We start from the raw sequence: 18658 nt of genomic DNA on the forward strand, positions 1-18658 counted from the left end.
AGTTGAGGGATAATTAGACAGGCAAATTCTCTAAATACATACAGGGTGCATTTCTCTATGTTTTTCTTCTGGCCTGTGCAAGAGTGCAGGTCTAATTTTAAATAACTTATATATGAGTATGCAAAATAAACAGGGGGATCTGATTGACCTAGTTAGGGGAAATTCATAACCGTTTATATCAGAGGTTGTATACTGCCATTACCCTGGCTGCCCAGTGTTTGACATTCTGGTTGATGCCAGTTCAAAAGTACAAGCATGTGCAAACTGGCAAGTAGGCACCTCAGAGTGTTTGCAGGTACCAAATCCTATCCCTATGCAACTAAGGAATTACATCATTCAGATTAGAAGATTTTAGTGTCCTGCTCTGATTGTTCCTGATGTTCTCTGTCCCATGAAATAGCTCTTATTTTCGACTGATGTGCTCTTACTGGTTGGTAGAGAACTGGAAGAGGCGTGGCAGAATTCAGAGTCAGAGAAGTCAAGGTCTCTTTTTGATTTGCACATGAGATGAAGTTGTTGTCTGGGTACAGAGGAAATGAGTTGGAGTTGTTCAGTGGTTCTTCTTGCAGTTGCAGATATTATATGGTACCTACATGAGAGTTGGTTTAAAAATGCCGGTAACCTTCTTAGGATAACTTGTCTTCTAGGCCTTTTGAGACCTATTAGGGGGAGCTTCCTGAGGGACCACTTAGCATCTACAAGTCTCAGTGTTGTCAATAGCTTAAAGTCCGATAGCTTTGCTTTTCTTTTTCTTGATTTTAATTATATGACCCACTATTTAAAATAAACCTTTTAGATCATGTTTAGATCACACATTTCCACTAAATTCTACTTAAAGTCTTAAGGTACATTTCCTTGTTCCTTCTTCAATGTAAAAAGTCTTACCTCAGTCTCTATATCTTTGCTAAAGACATTATGGAAAGACTTAAGTCAGTTCTTGTCTCAGAGCTTAGTAACATTATGGAAAATCCCACCTCAGCTCCTTCCTTGTTCCTAAAGACATTCTGGAAAGCTCAGGAGCTTAGGTGCGACTTGAGTTCTACCTCAGCTCCTGTCTCTATGCCCAAAGACATTCTGCAAAGTCCCATCTCAGCTCTTGGCCTATGCCTAAAGACATTCTGAAAAGTCCCACCTCAGCTTCTGGCTCCTTCATTGCAGAAACCTTGCTAGAAATAACTGTAGACACCTCTGCCTGTGCATGCACCTTCAGCTTGATCAGACTGCATAAATAGAATTAAAGTAGCAGCTTTTCCATGTTATCTGGATTAATTGTGGTGCCTAACTTTCCTTCTTTGGTCTTCTTCAGGTGCCCCACTCCTGGATGCGATGGGTCCGGACACATTACAGGGAATTACGCCTCTCATCGGAGGTACGTTCCTGTGGGAAGTCATTATTTCTATATGCTGTATCCCTCCCTGCTGTGCCTCTAAACTCACTTCCTGATTTAGACAGCAAAGTTACCCAGGAGGAACTGTTTACAGGACTTGCATCATACATGGTCACAGCGTACCCTTCAAAAAAAGCTAATTGTAGATCAGACAACAACCAGATGCAAAGGATTTCTCTTGTAGGCCTACCATGAAATTCTAACCTGTTGTAAAGGGTCACTTACTGACTATACTGACTAGGGTTACCATTGCTTCACCCACCCATAGCAGTGTGACCACCACCATGGCTCCACCCACCTATAACAGTGTGACCACCGTGGCTTTACCCACCCCATAACAGGTGTTGCCACCATAACTCCACACAACCATAACAAGTGTTGCCACCATGACACCACCCACCCATAAAAAGTCTGGCCACTATAACTCCCTTCAACCATAACAAGTGTGGCCACCATGACTCCCCACACATATAACAAGTGTGACCACCATGACTTCCCCCCCCCCCCCCCACCCAAAACAAGTTTGACCACCATAACTCCCTTCATCCATAATAAGTGTGGCCACCATAACTACCACCATGACTCCACTCAACCATAACAGGTGTGTCCACACACTGGAGGTGGAGGCTGGGAGGGTAACTGGTGTGGATCCCTTACAACCCTGAAACCCCTCCCCCCCATATGACTGCAGTAGTTCCACCTCTGGCTCCCTATCTGTTATGCTCTTTTCACAGTACATAGATAGATGCACATATCAGGGGTTCTAAATGCTAGTTGCAGGTTATTGTTTCAGAAATACAGCCCTGTAACTAGCAAGTCCAGTAAGTCAGCAATGGCAGGTGCCATATTTGTCTCTTGAAAGCCGTACTTTAAAGCCCAACTGAACCTAGAATTGTACAAGTCTAATTCTATAGCAATCAGGATGATAGTGAATATAAACTGCACCATGGATAGAAAACTGTACTTGTTTTAGGGATCAAATTGATTTGCCAAACTTTTACGCAGCTCTCATCCTCTCCCCCTCTGGATGCAGCTGCTGGGCGGGTCAATCAAGGGTAACCACGTGATGCACAAAGTAAGAAGAACGAGAGATGCCAGAATACATTACTCCGAATCCCTGCATCACTGTAGAAATCATGTTTACATGAGGGGGCGGGACTTGTTTGCAGGAAGTAGGCAGGGAGCTGTCGTAAGACCTCAAACTGATCGGTAACTTGGCAGTCAGAAGGGGTCTTAAGCCTGTCTGAATATGTGCACAGCTGCAGCAGGCACCGCTACACCACGGGGGCGTATTAATCTTTAAAAAAAAAAAAAAGTTCCTTTCCGAAGGTAATGCTTCTAATTCCTACTAATCAACGTGATTGCTTTGAGAATTTGCCTTGTTCAGTTTGAAATTTAGCTGGGAGTAAATTGAGGCAGCTGTGAAGCTCTCGGTACAAAACGCTGCTTGCAAATTGAAAAACCCTCTTTAAAATGACATTTGTACGACCTGTCCGCCGCTGTTCCTAAAAAGAGAGTCGTACTCATTTCAATAGTTCTGGGAAGAGAGATCAGCGTAATTGCCCCAGGGAGCATGCAGCATGTGACTCACCGAGCTCATTCTCCACGGCGTCTCCGCGCAGCCTCTGCCAGCCCGCTCAGGTGCGCGCGGCGGCCCGGGGAATAGGATGTGTGCTATCTCAGCTGAGCATATGGCAATAATTACATCCTCCTCTCTCAATTTATAGCTTGTCAGGATGTCCTCGTGCCAAGAAAAGCGGAATGAAGGTCACGCCCACGAAAGACGACAAGGACGACCCGGAGCTAATGAAGTGAGTAGCACGCGGAATGCGAGGAGGAGAGCGAATGCTTGTCAGGTTATCCAGTGTAGAAGCAACGAAAAAGAAAGAAACACGAATAAAAACACACAGGTTATCCATAGACATACGGTTCCTTTTCCGCTAGGATTGTATGCATAATCGCACTGCGATTGTTTTTCTTTCCATTTCCATCATCGCAATCCGTTGGGTATGAGAGCAAATGCACCTAAAATCCTGAAGGCCCGCGATTGGGATTTGGGAAAAAAACGAATCGCCCTAGTGAAAAGAAAGCACCACGATGTCCATGTTAATCGCGGTGCTGTTGAGACTGGATGTGATCTGATTTTTGGATGGTGCCTAGTGGAGAAAGGCCCAAGGCAATGCAGACCAAATGACGATGTATGTTTCAGAAGATGTTTCGCCACTAACTGCCTTCTTCAGATAAAGCAAAGTCTCGATAGTGACGAAACATCAGCTATTATAAGCACAGATAGGCCCTTATTTAATTCACCCTTTTCTCCTTACTTTTCTCCTAGGAGAGAATTTCTCATCTTCTATTTAAAATAACTTTTCAGCATTCTGCAAATGGAAAAGTATCCAAACGTGGGTGAAAAAGTACTGCCAAAATTATTAGTATTTTCTTGCTTATTGGTGAAATAAGAGGCATTTTATTAATAAGGTGTAAAAATATAAGCTAGGAGAAAACTTAAAAGAAAAAGTGAATTAAAGAAGGGACTTAGTTTGTTTAAGGTCCTTTGAACGACTTTAAAGGTGCCCATACACTCGTCAGATTGGCAGCAGATAGATAAGAAATGCATCTGATGATCTATCTGATGCGTTTTTAGAACATTTTTTACCAGGATAGAATTCCAATAGATTTCAGTTTGAAATCTATTGAAATTCGATCTGATGGCATTTTTTTGCCATCAGATTTCCATTAAGGCCAATGCAAACTGATAAGCAATCTCATCAGATCGACCTAAATTTTCCACCCTGCCAGTTCGATGGAAATCCATCGAAATCGATTGAAATCGGCCATCGATCGGTCAATTGGCCAACCGATTTGCAAACGATCAATCGATCGATCGATCGGGATCGATCGGTCGGCCATAAAATCGGCTGAGTGTATGGGCCCCTTAAGAGCAAGCAACACGTCGTTTAAAACGTCCTGAACACACTGACCAACAAAGCGGCCAAAGAACTAATTTACATGTCCTTTAACTAACTTGCTAATAGCTGCTATTGTCTGATCTCCACTGTACACATCAAACGAACAATGGACTGGATAAAATGACTGTTTGTCTGCAGTGCAGGTCTATTAGTTGGTCAGACAACTAGAAGACTTTGTACACATGCACTGACTTGACAGCCGTTTGCCTGATAGTGGTCCCAAATGATCCCCAAGTTGGATCAGGCAAACCGCCTCTTATCAGTTGGTCGTTTAGAATCCACACGTTCAACTTATTGTCTAACCAACAAGTATGAACGATAGTTGATTGGAAAAGTTATTCCAGGCAATAAATGATTAAATGGATTATGCATATGTCACAAGCAAATCTCAAGGTCCGTACACACGCCCAACTAAGGTTGCCGAAAGCAGACGACCAACATCACGGATACAACTCCCCCGTCAATGTCGTTGAAAAGACTTGTTGTCTCTGTAAAACTATATTGCGAACGACCAATTTATTAATATGCTGAGCGCGGAAGTGGAAAAGACATTCTGCATGACATGCCTGCATTCAGTAGAACAATGTCATTGAAACGACATTGCACACATCATCTGAGTTAATGCACAGGATGGATTGGGCATAATGCCAAATGTCGATCGCTCATCATTGTCGTTTGGCTACATTTTTGCATGCAATTGTTGTCTGATATGGTGAAATCCATAGCTTATCAAACGTTTCCAATGACCAGGGCCAGATTTACCATAAGGCATTGTAGGCACATGCCTACAGGCGCCTGATGATATAAGGGCAGCTCACTCCCCTCTCCTAGTACCTCCCTCCCTATGCAGAGTCCCAAGCAGAGTGTAAATGAGAGGTTACTCACCCTGCTCCTGGCGTTCCACTGATGAGAACTCCCTTCAGTCAGGGGCACCTCCAGCTACTTAATACTGAGGTTCCTCAAGCTACCTAATATTTGGGGGCACCACTAGCTACTTAATATTGTGGGTACTTCTGGCTACCTAATTTTAAGGGGCACCTGTAGCTACCTATGACAAGCAGGGGGAAGAAGTGACAGCTGGGTCTGTAGGTTCATGGAGGGTGAAGTCTAGGGTGCCAGGACATCTGTGCCTATAGGCTCCTGTTATGAAATCCGGGCCAGGCAATGACTTTAGTTTAGCGTGTGTACAAGGCTAGAGAATGTCGGATTTCAATTTTGTATTCAAATTTTATTCCTGTAATATGGCACTATCAGAGATGGTGATGGGAGGGGTTATGTCTGCGTCAGTGATGCCCAACTCTGCCACGCCCCTCTCCTTTTAGCAGCCACACACACACACTTCCGGACGGAGCCTGAGCTTGCAGAAAATGATGTGAATGTTCTATAGTAGCGCCACTTAGTAATATCTCGAGCGGTGCGTCAGAGAATATACACATAGAGAGACATCCGTTTTTGAGTCCTTTCAAGGGACGCGGGAGTGTTTGCATTAGACCCCGCTGAGCCCACCAGTTTAAACATAACTGACTCTGCGCTATTTTCTGCTTTAACGGGGGTGTCACCTTGAAGAGCACTTCCATCTTTCAAGAAGTGCTCACGCCAAAGAGGCATCAGCTGGTAATGAAAAATGAAAGGCATTTAAATCCCAGCCTCCTATTGGCAGCGAGCGCCAGTCGCCATGGTGAAGGGATCGGACAGAAGCGACACATTTATAAACTCCCGCGGCTGCCAAGTGCCTGTGGGCCCCGGGAGGTAGGCACGCGGCCCTCCATCAATAGTCACCCCAGCGGTAGGGATAAGCTGTCTTGCAAGGAAAGCTATTCTGCGGCGACGGCGGGATATTACACGCCGCTCGGAACAAGACTGAGCTATGGTTGCCCCCCGCCGGGCGACGAGCAATTCCAAACCCATCGCCATGTTAATCATCCTTCAAATAAACGATCGCAGATGTTAACGCAAATCACTCTCACTGTAATTATCCAAACATGACAAGCAGCCATGCTTCCCACTGCAAATCCTCCTTCCCATGGAGGAAACACTGCAGGCAAATGGGGGACCTCTGCTATGTGTGTGTATATGAGTGAGTGTGTATGTGTATGTCTGTATGTGAATGATGTATGCGTGTGGGTACGAAGTGTGTGCGTGTCTGTGCAAGAATGACATATGCATGTCGGTGCAAATGAGTGTGTGTGCATATGTGCATGCATGAGTTAGCGTATGTGTGTGAGTGTATCTGTGTATGAATGAGTGTATGTTGGTGTCTGTATATGAATGCATGTGTGTATGAATGTGTGTGTGTGTACGAAGGAGTGCATGTGTATATGTGCGTGTGTGTCTGTATATGAATAATGTATGGGTGTGGGTACGAGTGTGTGTGTGTGTGTGTGTGTGTGTGTGTGTGTGTGTGTGTGTATATAAATGGCATATGCATGTGTGGATGAATGAGTGTGTGTGTGTGTGTATGAAGGAGGGCATGTGTATATGTCCGTGTGTGTCTGTATATGAATGATGTATGGATGTGGGTATGAATGTGTGTATCTGTATATGTGCGTGTGTGTCTGTATATGAATTATTATTATTATTATTATTTAGTATTTATATAGCGCCGACATATTATGCAGCGCTGTACAGTGTATATATATATATATTGTCTTGTCACTAACTGTCCCTCAAAGGAGCTCACAATCTAATCCCTACCATTGCCATATATCTATATTATGTAGTGTAAGTACTGTAGTCTAGGGCCACATTTTTTTTTTAGGGGGAGCCAATTAACTTATCTGTATGTTTTTGGAATGTGGGAGGAAACCTGGGTGCCCGGAGGAAACCCACGCAGACACGGAGAGAACATACAAATTCTTTGCAGATAGTGCCCTGGCTGGGACTCGAACCACGGACCCAGCGCTGCAAGGCGAGAGAGCTAACCACTACGCCACCGTGCTGCCCGAATGATGTATGGGTACAAATGTGTGTATCTGTATATGTGCGTGTGTGTCGTGTCTGTATATGAATGATGTGTGTGTGTGTGTGTGTGTGTGTGTGTGTGTGTGTGTCTATAAAGGAGTGCATGTGTATATGTCCGTGTGTGTCTGTACAGTATATGAAAGACATATGCATATGTGTATGAAAGAGTGTATATGTGTGTGTGTGTCTGTATATGAATGATGTATGGGTGTGGGTACGAATGTGTGTGCCTGTATGAGAATGACGTGTGTGTGTATGAATGAGTGTGTGTACAAAGGAGAGCATGTGTATATGTGCGTGTGTGTCTGTATATTAATGACATATGCGTGGGTATGAATGAGTGTGTGTGCATATGTGCGTGCATGAGTTAGCGTATGTGTGTGACTGTATCTGTGGATGAATGAGTGTGTGTGTGTGTGTGTGTGTGTGTGTGTGTGTGTGTGTGTGTGTGTGTGTGTGCAGAGCAGGATCATCTACAAGGCAATCCAGGTTACTGCCTGGGGCCTAGTAGGTATCAAGGGGCCCAGCTGCCACTTTCTTTGACCATTTTCCTACCTGAACTTACCAACTGGTAACAGGCAACTGGTATTGTTTAAAAGGAAATAAATATGGCAGCCTCCATATCCCTCTCACTTCAGTTGTCATCAACATGACAGCCAGGCAACTGGCATTTTAAAAGAAAAAAAGGTATCCCTCAAATTGCTCTTCCACCTGTTTCCCTATAAAACTGAAATGGGAGTCCATGAATGTATATGGAATGTAAGGCATGGCTATGTATTTATAGCACACATTTCCCTCCTTACAGATGCCCAGTGCCTGGCTGCGATGGGCTGGGACACATCAGCGGGAAATACGCCTCTCACCGCAGTGCGTCCGGCTGCCCGCTAGCCGCTCGTAGGCAGAAGGAGGGCGCTCTCAATGGCTCAGCGTTTTCGTGGAAGTCTCTGAAAAATGAAGGACCCACCTGCCCCACTCCTGGCTGCGATGGATCCGGTCACGCCAACGGCAGCTTCCTGACTCACCGCAGGTAAGCCGGTAATCAGCGCAAGTAATCTGCGCAAGCCTGGGACTCAACCAACCCTTCTTGGCAATGGCAGCGCCAGCTTCACATTTTTTTTTGGGGGGGGGGGCATGATGGCTGGCTGGTGGGGCCCACTTGAGTGATCAAAATTGATGTTTGCATGGTGAGCTTTAGATATCTTTTTAGATATTTGCTCCTGTGTGGACAGATCACAGAGAAATCATTTCAGCCCCCAACCTGTGTCTCACGACTCTACAAGCAAGGGGAGGGGGAAGAGGAAAAGGAAAACACTAGGGAGAGACACCTGCCCTTGTGAGCATACAATCCATAATAGAGGGGGTTGGAAACACTAGTGATGGTGACACAACTGGAACAGAGAAGTTCCTCTGTAAGGGGAGGCAGATGTGGATAAAAGTCCAAGAGTATATTTGAAGGTCCCAAGAATGTACCAAAAGGGCAGTGAAGCCTGTGTGAGATCCTGGCTAGGAGAGTGCGGTAAGAGGTACTCCAGGCAGTAAAGAAGCTCTTAACACTCATCCTAACTGGGTTTACATTATTCGGTATTTAGGGGTCAAGACTGGGCTCTACCTGACAGAACTGGGGTCTGGAACTATGCCACCACCATGTGCCCAGCATGCATTGCTCTTAGGCCCTTGGAAAATCTACATCGATCATGCTGTCCTGTAACTGGTATGGCCGCCCATGACGGTTGGTGCTAAAATCCTCTTGTTTTATCCTCCGCAGTTTGTCTGGCTGTCCGCGAGCTTCTTTTGCTTCAAAAAAGGGAAAACTCTCAGGGGATGAACTTCTAGGGACAAAATTCAAAACCAGCGATGGTAAGTGTGCCACAAAGGGAGGGAGGTCTGCAGAGAATATTCACCATCTGCACTATATACCAAAACAAAATTAAAAATGTGCTTGCATAGCTCCCAACTGTCCCTCTTTTGGAGAGACATTGCCTCTTTCAGAGCCCTGATCCCCTGTCCCTCCTTCCTCCTCATTTGTCCCTTTCTATGTAAATATATGTATTTATCTACTAAACAATGTGTTTGATTGATTCTAAACTTTATTCCCATCCTTTAAATTTATATGTGTATTATGAATTTTAAAATATTAATATGAAGGAAAATGAACCAGGATAGAAAGGACCAGTGAGGTTTGAATTATAAAACAATATATTTTTCTTATGAAATCTTTATGGTATGCATGACTAGGGCCGTGATCAGGGGCGTGGCTTAAGTGTCCCTCTTTCTCATCTCAAAAAGTTGGGAGGTATGTCCTTGGTACCTACAGACTGGACTGTAAGTCTAACAATTTCGGGGGAGGGACTCAGCTTAGGCTGGATTCACACTATACCGGAGCCAACTGGAGCAATGCTCTGAGATAGATTAAAGTGAACCTCCAGACTAAAAATCTACTCAGCAGAACTGAAAAGGCTTGGTGATTCTTTAACAGTTTCACAGCATCAGAACTTTGTTTTTCTTACCAAAGCATCATTTTTAGCTAAGCTCCACTCATCAAAGAAACCTGCCCGGGCTTTTTTTCCCTGATGCTGTGCAGAGCATGATGGGATTTCCTATGTTTAAGATATGGCAGTGTACAGCGCTCCCACTATCAAATCCAAGTAAGTAACAATTCAGCAATAATAACCTTATATAAACACAAGCAAATTTCAATATCAAACATAGAGTCCTAGTAAATGCTGGTAGTTATATTGCTGCTATATAGAGTCCAGCCTCCTCCTCCTCCGCTATGATAGAGGGTTAGGATCTTCTACCTCCAAACAGTTCTACGGATGCATATGTCACAATTATATACTCTCACCAATGTCCAGTGGCTGATATTGGAGTAATCAGCAAAAGCGCTCATATGTAGATATCAGCTTCCCAACAGACTTCCTCCTATATGTAGCTCAAAGAAACGAAAAGGCACATAGCGTGAACCAGTCTGGACACAGCTGTCATAGACACTCCCTCCACCAGTGAAGATTCTCAAGGTGAATTGACTGCCTCCTAGTACGTGCAACCCACATGCAGCCCGTGTCTCGCCAACATAAACTCATAAGCGCTCACCAGATATTCAGGCTGACCCTGTGAAGACCAGCTTTTTCGCTTATGGTGCCGCTTTCTGATAGACCTTTCACTTGGACTGAGAGCCTCCTCCTTAAAAACTTAAGACAGAAGCCTCCATAGCGTAATACCGTTTAATAATACTCATAAAAGGATAAAAGTGCACTCACATAGATAAATCAGATTTGCGCATATCACAATGGACGTCCTCCTCCACTGTTAGTCATCCGCGTCTCCTGCTGCCATCGCGCCTGAGGCCACGCCCTACCGGTTTCGTCACGTATGACTCATCAGGGGCTCGGCCTAGGCGTTGGCAGGGAGACGCTTTACACTCTCAGTTATGCAAATTACTTCCTGCACATGACGGCCTCAACGCGTATGCCGTAATGTGACAGGATAGCTTCTGTTGAACATATTTAGCCCATTCCGTAATGTTCATCTTGCGAACAATTAGTAAACACTAAGCAATGCGGAATTTCCGGGGTACTTGTCCTATGTCTATGGGCAGTATTACATACTAATTGGATTTCCTATGTTGTTGTTCATGTTGCCTAGCAACTGGGAGGGGTTATCAGCACACAGGACAGTTGGAACTGTGTCTCATGCTCCCTGTCACCTCATTTCAACCAAAAAGATGGCTGCCCCCATGAAATCAAACATTTGCCTGTTTCTTTAAAACAGGGTGGGTAAGAGATTATATTACCTATCTATTTTAATTAACATAACTAAAGTAACTTAATGACAGTATGTTTGTTTAGGCAGAAGTTCCTCTTTAAGATGTAATGGGGCTCCAGGCAAGGTAGTAGATTTGGGGTCCCCTTGTGGTCCTTTTGGTAAGCTGAAGTGAGGTCAAAGAAGGTGGCGGGACGGGAAAAAAGGGCGCATGCAGCAAGCGGACTAAATGGGCGCCACCATAGTCGCGAATACAAAACAGTGGTCTTTGGGCGACAGAGCAGAAATTTGAGTGCCCTATACAGCACCCGCTATAAATCAGGCATCACACAGGTGCCCAAATCTCGCTATTTTGTATTGCCACCTATAGCGGTGCCTATTCAGTCATCTTGTCCCCTACCAGTCTGTCGTACCTGCGCTCCTCCGTGTCTTCTACTCTGCTCTTCCTGAGCCCCTGCTGGAAGACACCAAGTGATGCAGCCGAGGGGGGGGACGCCTTCCGATTGTTTCTCCAGCTGAGCCGTGAGCCAGGCAGCCTTGCGAGGGGGGTGGGCTGGGGAGACGAGCCTCGGAGCTGCCCGGGGAAAGCACTCTCCCCACACCTGCATGTGGAGTGCCGCGGCAGCCGGATAAAGAGGAAGGCGGTGCTGCTATCACTCACTTTCACACTTATGAGGACTTTCTATACTCGCAGGTTCCACCTCGGCAAACAGGTACATGCGACAAATAAGGGCACCTGGGGGGAGGCTTGTGTGTGAGAGGGTTAGGTTTGGACATAGTAAAATATCGGCATTTAATATCGATATTCATAGTAAAATATTGGTATTTAATAATGATATTATACTAACAACATTACTGTGCGCCCTTTTTTCCCCGCGCCTCTATTTGTTGTATGCGGCAGGTGGGCCCCTTGACACCGACTAGGCCCCAAGCACCTGCCTAGGTTGCCTGATGAATGACCCTGCACTGGCAATACTGAATCCATGTTGAACAGATAAGCTATACCGCTCCAGGATCCATTGCAGGGTCAGCTGACTCTCTGGTGCAGATGCTTGTCATTCATTGGACGAATGGCAACAGTCTGCTCTCCGTGTGAATCATACTGGTCTCTGCAGCGGTCTGCAATGGACTTGAATGAACAGGCCCATAAGGTAGCATGTGCACATTCTGCCCGTCTGTTTATCCATTGCTGGGGTCCACCGCAGTAATATGGGGCAGTGGACGCAGGGCCATATTCATTACAAATTGCAGTGCACAAGTAGCGCACAACCATTTGCTCATTGTGAAATTAGCTGAACCCCACGGAAACACGCATTATGCTACATGCGCGTTGTGCGTTACGCTCACTTTACCTAGGTGATGCCGGTCGCACTAATTCGCAACACACGCTACATAAAATTGCTGTGTGCTTCCTGAGAACGACAACCTTACCGATCTTTTGTGAACACAGCCATCATGTGCGCAAGCTTTATAGTTGACTACAACATGGGGAGGGGGGATGAATACAGAAAAGGGATGACTGTAACCTAAAAAATAAACCAGCAGTTCGCTTATAGCGGAGTTCCCCCTCTTTATTAAAATCATGCCAAACTTTTTCAGATTACTGTTGCTAATCAATGGTTGCGTGTGTGCCTACATACACACCATGCTCTATCTTAAAGCAGAACTGGAAAGTGCATTGCAATCTAGGGTTACCTGTAGCATACATGGGAAACAGATGCCTGGCAAAATGGGCGCAGGGCATTGCCGCTAAAATTAGCAATATTCCACTGCTGGATTCCGATAGTAAACTATCGGTAATGTTGACCGATATTTTACTATGGCTAAACCTAACCCTCACACAGAACCCTCTCTCCACCGATGCCTAACTCCTGGTGGTGCCTAACCCTAACCCCCCCTGGTAGCGCCTATCTCTAAGACACCCTCCCCCCCCCGTGGTGCATAACCCTAAGGCTCCCCCTGGTGGTGCCTAACCTTAAGAGCTCCCCCCTTGTGGTGCCTAACCCTAATCCCCCCAGGTGGAGCCTGACTCTAAGCCCCCAAATCTTAACCCCCTCTGCCGAAGAGACATGATTTGCAGCAAAGAAAGTCAATTTGGGTGCCTGGAGGCGACACCACTAGGCCGCGATTAGAGCCAAACATGCTAAATTTCTGTTTCCGGAGGCGCCCGATAGAGTTGTGGGTGCTTGCAGATACACAATGCCACAAGCCCCCTGTGCCCGCAATTCTATCGGGTGCCTCCAGTGGCCAAAATATACTTACTTTGCCTCATATCGCAGCCATTATAAAAGCTGAGAAGGTACAGTTCGCACGCCCAAATTTCCATTCTTTATTATTATTTTTGATATAATAGGTGCCTATGGCAGAGCTGTTTTTTCCTTAGGGCTCCTGTGCCATTTTTTCCTGATACGTCACCTTTAACCCATGAAGGATCCTGCTAGTGCAGACACTAAATAAGGACCAATGGGGGAAGAGCCCACTTCAAATGCCCCATGGCCTGTTCAGCAGTTGCTTTGACTGGCCAATGAATTCATCGCCTTTCTGCCCTCTACTCCTATAATAGGATTTTACTCCTCCAGCCTTCAAATCCAAATGGTGTGTTACAATACAACTTCAGAATTTCACCTTAATATGATTTTTTGAGGAACAATGGAGTTCTTTTATACAGGCCCTCTGTGAGGCTTGGTACCATGGTTCGTTACACCATGTTCTACCTCTAGAATCAAGATGTTATAGCTTGGATCCCTTTAAATGGACAAGCCTAACTGCCTTATAGCTGAACGTGAAGGATCAAACAAGCATATCTGTCTAGGGTCTATAAGAAGTCCACTTCCCTGCTATAGCCTTATGGTTGTCTTTTTCTTGCAGTCTTAGAGAATGATGAAGAGATAAAACAACTCAACAAGGAGATTAATGAACTGACCGAGTCCAACTCTGAGATGGAATCAGACATGGTGAACCTACAGACTCAGGTCAGTAAAAAATTTCACATACAATGAGTCCAGTCTTTATGTCTCCAGCCAAGGCCAAACCTCACACAACTCATTGTTACCAACAACACTAGCATTTAAGTGTCAGTACTAGTTGGTAGGCTGTATTCTCAGTGATGTCACTGGTCTCTTGTGAACAGATAGGCTACATTCTCAGTGATGTCACTGGTTTCTAGTGAATGGATAGACTGCAATCTCAGTGATGTCACTGGCCTCTAGTGAATGGATAGGCTGCATTTTCAGTGATGTCACTGGTTTCTAGTGAATGGATAGGCGGCATACTCAGAGTTGTCAATGGACTTTGGTGAATGTTAATTTGGAGTATGTTCTAACTACAGATAACATCAATGGAGAAAAATTTGAAGAACATCGAAGATGAGAACAAGGTCATCGAGGAACAAAATGAGGCCCTGTTTGTAGAGCTTTCTGGGCTCAGTCAGGCCCTCATACGAAGTCTTACCAACATCCGCCTTCCACACCTGGTGAGTTTTTGAGTCGTCACTCAGCTTTGCAGTATTCTGTAGACGTTACCTATAGTTATTCTCTTAGATAATGTCAGAAGGCTAGTCATGTCAATATCGGTACATTACACACCACCACTCATTCATTTTTGGAACATTTGCATAATTGGATAAACTTCTATTCTCACCTTCAAAACCTGGATGCTGCCAGTTCCCATTCAACATCTCCTCTTTATTTTAGAAATGGGTCCATCTGGTTGACCACATTCAGCATATTTTCTCCAACAAACAAGTCAAAAGAACCCTAAAACAATTGACGTTAGCTGGAATATGTCATCTATCTTTTTAATTTTCATTCCTTTTATTTGCAGGAACCCATCAGCGAACAGAATTTCGATGCCTACGTTAACACCCTCACCGACATGTACAGTAACCAAGAGTGTTACCAAAACCCCGAGAACAAAGCTTTGCTGGAAAGTATCAAACAAGCAGTTAAAGGTATTCAGGTCTAACAAGAGGAATAACCCAGACTTTCCCATCTAGTATTCAGGTTCACAAGCCTTCCTGGTTTGTGCTTTGAATCAAAACTTAAAGGACCAAAATAATTTGAAAAAAAAAAAAAACTATGAAGAAGCCCAAAAAAGTTGGACAAAAAGTAAACTTTTTTTTTTTTGTCTGTCGGTTATATGTGGTTACCAAGACAGAACGTGGGAGGAGAAGGTCCTCGCTTGCGATTGGTGGCAACAAGCCAAATCACACCATCAACTTCCTGTGGACCAGAAAAAGAGTAAAATCACTTAACCAATGTAAATTCCTGATATGATTACATGGACCAAACTCAACTGGAAGACAAGGTGTAAGCTTTACCTCCACGGATTTGCTGTCTGGGCTATCTCAGTCCTTGTGGTTTTTTGGTTGCTTTTTTTGTTTTTCACGACTTGACCTGGCAGGGGAAAAAAAATAAGGCAAAGTATTATTCATTAAAAGAGTAATCAATATTGTATAATTTTATTTTTAATGATCTTCTTCAAGAAACATTCGAAGAGCAGTTCTATAATTCCATCAGAAGCGCAAAGGATTATCGGTTCTCAGGGAAAGCTTTTGGAGTTACCAACTGCGTAATTTTTTTGTTTTCTTTGTGTCTTAACCCTACGATAAGCAGTTGGATGTCAGGAACTAGCAGCCTCAAAATAGGTTGCTGACCGGAAACGTTTTAAAGTGTCAGTTTGTCGATGTCCAGTGGCTGTGTGTGGGTGGGCCAGGTCTCTGTTATGTTACCGTGTCTATGATTTTGTTTGAAAAATTTCCGTATCGTCCTTGTCTCTTGTGTGCTGCAGTGCAGGAAATGAAAGCAGCAATATTTCTGCATCAAGCAGGAAGGGTGGAACGCCTTTCTATTGGCTGCCTGGCAAAAATGTGACTTGACTTTTTGGCATTCGATGACTGTCCATGTTCCTTATGCTTTTACTATCCCCCTACCTATGAGAGAGTAAATATCTGTTGCACGTTATGGAGTCTGTAGTGACGAAATGTAAATTTGTTGGGCATTTTAATTGTGAACTTTTCTTTCTTTCTATTTTTTTTTGTTTTATCAATTATTCAGGAACACAGCTGGAAGGCAGTTGTACGTGATTTTGCAATACATTTTTATATTTTTACGATCTTGTGGTAGGCCTTTAAGAGCTATTACGTGAACCCCAATAGAAAAGACTCATAATTAGTTGACCCATCTCTGTGCCTCAGTAAAGGACAGATGACTTAGTAGCTTGGTTCGTTCTTCTGAATTGGACCAGGGGAAAGTTCACCTATAGCACTCTCTAGGATCTCCTGCTTGGTGGTGCAACCCACCACACCACTTACCATGCATTAAGTGACATAAACCGTTTAATATTAGACATGGCACCTACGCAATGTTCGCTTCACAGCAACCTAGCTGTGTTTTTTTAATTTTGGGCAGGATCCTGTAGTTCCCAGAGGAAAGTTACACAATTTTGGGAAGCACACCATGCAGATAGGTTTCCTGATCACATAGCCATTGACTAAAGGGCCTACTTCACTGTAAAACTTACCCACTTAGCCATTCATAAAAATCTATTTTTTACCAATGAGTGGCCACACCTATATTGCGATAAAAAACATTTGCAGTTTCTGACTCTTGACCAAACTTGGTCTCAACTCAAGCATGTAAGATGTTTTCATTCCCCGTAATTTAGTACCTAAAAAGTGCTGGGAAGCTACTGGTTTTCTTGATTAAAGGGCCTACTTCACTGTAAAATTTAGAAATGTTGGCAACCTATATCTGTTCCCAAGTTAGAGAGAAAGTTATGTAGTCTATGTATGGATTTCAGTAAAACGGATACTGTAAACTTACCTGTGTAACGTTAAAGCCTATCGCTGGATTCCATCGAAAGAGAGGTAACAAAACATATACTATGCCTGGACCTAAAACGGATAAGTAAGCAACCCTACGCCTTTGCTTTAGCTGTAGTGTGAACACTAGGCTAGACTTTACTTATCCCCTGTAGTAACGCTACAACCTACATAAGGTCCTTCATTTCCAAGTCTCCTTGTAAATAAGACCACTTCTATTGAAGTTATTAACAGCCCACATTTTATAGCTATTTTGTAAAGGAGAAGTAGGTAATAGTATTTAGGCATAGTGCTAAAAATATAAAAATCAGTAGCTTACGTAAATGTGAACATTCATAAAAAAAAATCAAACTTTAAAGTCCGACCTTACAGTTTTGTTTATCATTAGCGCCTTGAATTAATTTATTTTTTGGGACTTGAATACTATTAGAAATATCTACTGCATGACGCATAGCACTGACTGGGTATGAAATATCATTTCAATGTCTCACTGTGCACTTTAAGACCTGTCTGAAGTTGAAGAGACTGCCTCTGGAGAAATATTGACTAGTGCACTGAGGATTTTCCGTGGAAAAACCCAAATATTTATTCCTAATTGATAGTCAAAAAATATGATAATCCAGGTTTTGGTTTTTTTGTACAACGTCAAGAGAATTTTTAAATAACTGTAAACTCCAAAACAAACTTTAGAATTTTCAAAAATATGGTTCTTAAAACTTGTGTGTACTAAGCAGATGAAATAAAAAAAGAAATCTCTGGACTTGCACATAAAATCCACGCAGTCTGTTCATATGAAACAGTGAGTGTACTTACCCATAGAACAGCTGCACTTCCACGGAAAACCTAGACCTAATTTTAATTGTGTAAAATATTTAATTTTTTTACCAAGTTCTGTTGTAATTTATACATTTTAATCCATGTGAACATTTTATATTTATTTAAAGTTCATTCTAATTTATTCATTTGTTTTTGTTTACCTTAAACTGGACACCACACGTCAATAAGGGGAAGGAGCAAAAGAAAAAAGAAAAGAAAAAAAAAAAAAAAGAAAAATGAGAAAACAATAAATAAAATAATAATAATAAAAAAACTTTTGACAGATTATATTCCATGGGAAAATATGAAATAAAAACACTATCTACAGCTAATAGTTTTGAAGAAACCTAGTTATTTTTTATATATTTTGTTATTTATTCTTTTAAGCAATGGGATTTTTTTAAAGATATTTTATAAAGCAGGAGTTTTGATATTTTTGTTTATTTTAATTTTATTGGGCAAAGGGAAAAAAATGTTATTTTTTTCTTTAGGTTTTGTTTGTCGTAATTATTTTTTTTTTCATTTATGTAATCCCTTGTTTGCTGGTGAAGACTTCAGGGAAAACTTTTTGAAATTCACTGCAGTCTTCTCCACCGTGAAAGGGCCACAAATATTCCAGGCACTGATGACAGTATATTTAAATGCTGTATTTATTTATTAACTATTTAAGTACAAAAAAACTGAAAATGAACTTGTGAACTTGTATATTTATTTTGTCATGTTTGTGAGCCTGTTCTGTGATTGTTTATGTGAAGAAATTCCTGTTAATATTTAAAGTCAAATAACGAAAAAAAAAAAAAGAAGAAAATATTAATAATAAAAGGTTGCAATGAAGGTTGATGCTAATTTGCTGTTGTTCCGTGATAATATTTCAAATACTGTGATTCCTGTCTCAGGGAACTTTCAAAAACCAACCTAATTGAAATAAAATTCACGTTCTAC

General features: G+C 42.9%; 1 protein-coding gene across 13 annotated transcripts in view; it reads left to right on the forward strand.

The window, feature by feature from the left end:
• Positions 1 to 18658, forward strand: part of MYT1 (myelin transcription factor 1) — a 485419-nt gene extending 466761 nt beyond the window's left edge. For all 13 annotated transcript variants that reach the window (XM_068261871.1, XM_068261873.1, XM_068261870.1 and 10 more), the window contains 7 exons: positions 1307 to 1369; positions 3115 to 3198; positions 8123 to 8344; positions 9083 to 9174; positions 13948 to 14051; positions 14408 to 14551; positions 14902 to 18658. In XM_068261871.1, coding sequence (XP_068117972.1) covers positions 1307 to 1369; positions 3115 to 3198; positions 8123 to 8344; positions 9083 to 9174; positions 13948 to 14051; positions 14408 to 14551; positions 14902 to 15042 — 850 coding nt within the window. In that variant the 3' untranslated portion in view covers positions 15043 to 18658. The remainder of the gene's footprint in view (positions 1 to 1306; positions 1370 to 3114; positions 3199 to 8122; positions 8345 to 9082; positions 9175 to 13947; positions 14052 to 14407; positions 14552 to 14901) is intronic.

This window comes from Hyperolius riggenbachi, chromosome 12 (assembly GCF_040937935.1).
Source record: "Hyperolius riggenbachi isolate aHypRig1 chromosome 12, aHypRig1.pri, whole genome shotgun sequence".
In the NCBI taxonomy this organism is placed as follows: Eukaryota; Metazoa; Chordata; class Amphibia; order Anura; family Hyperoliidae; genus Hyperolius; species Hyperolius riggenbachi.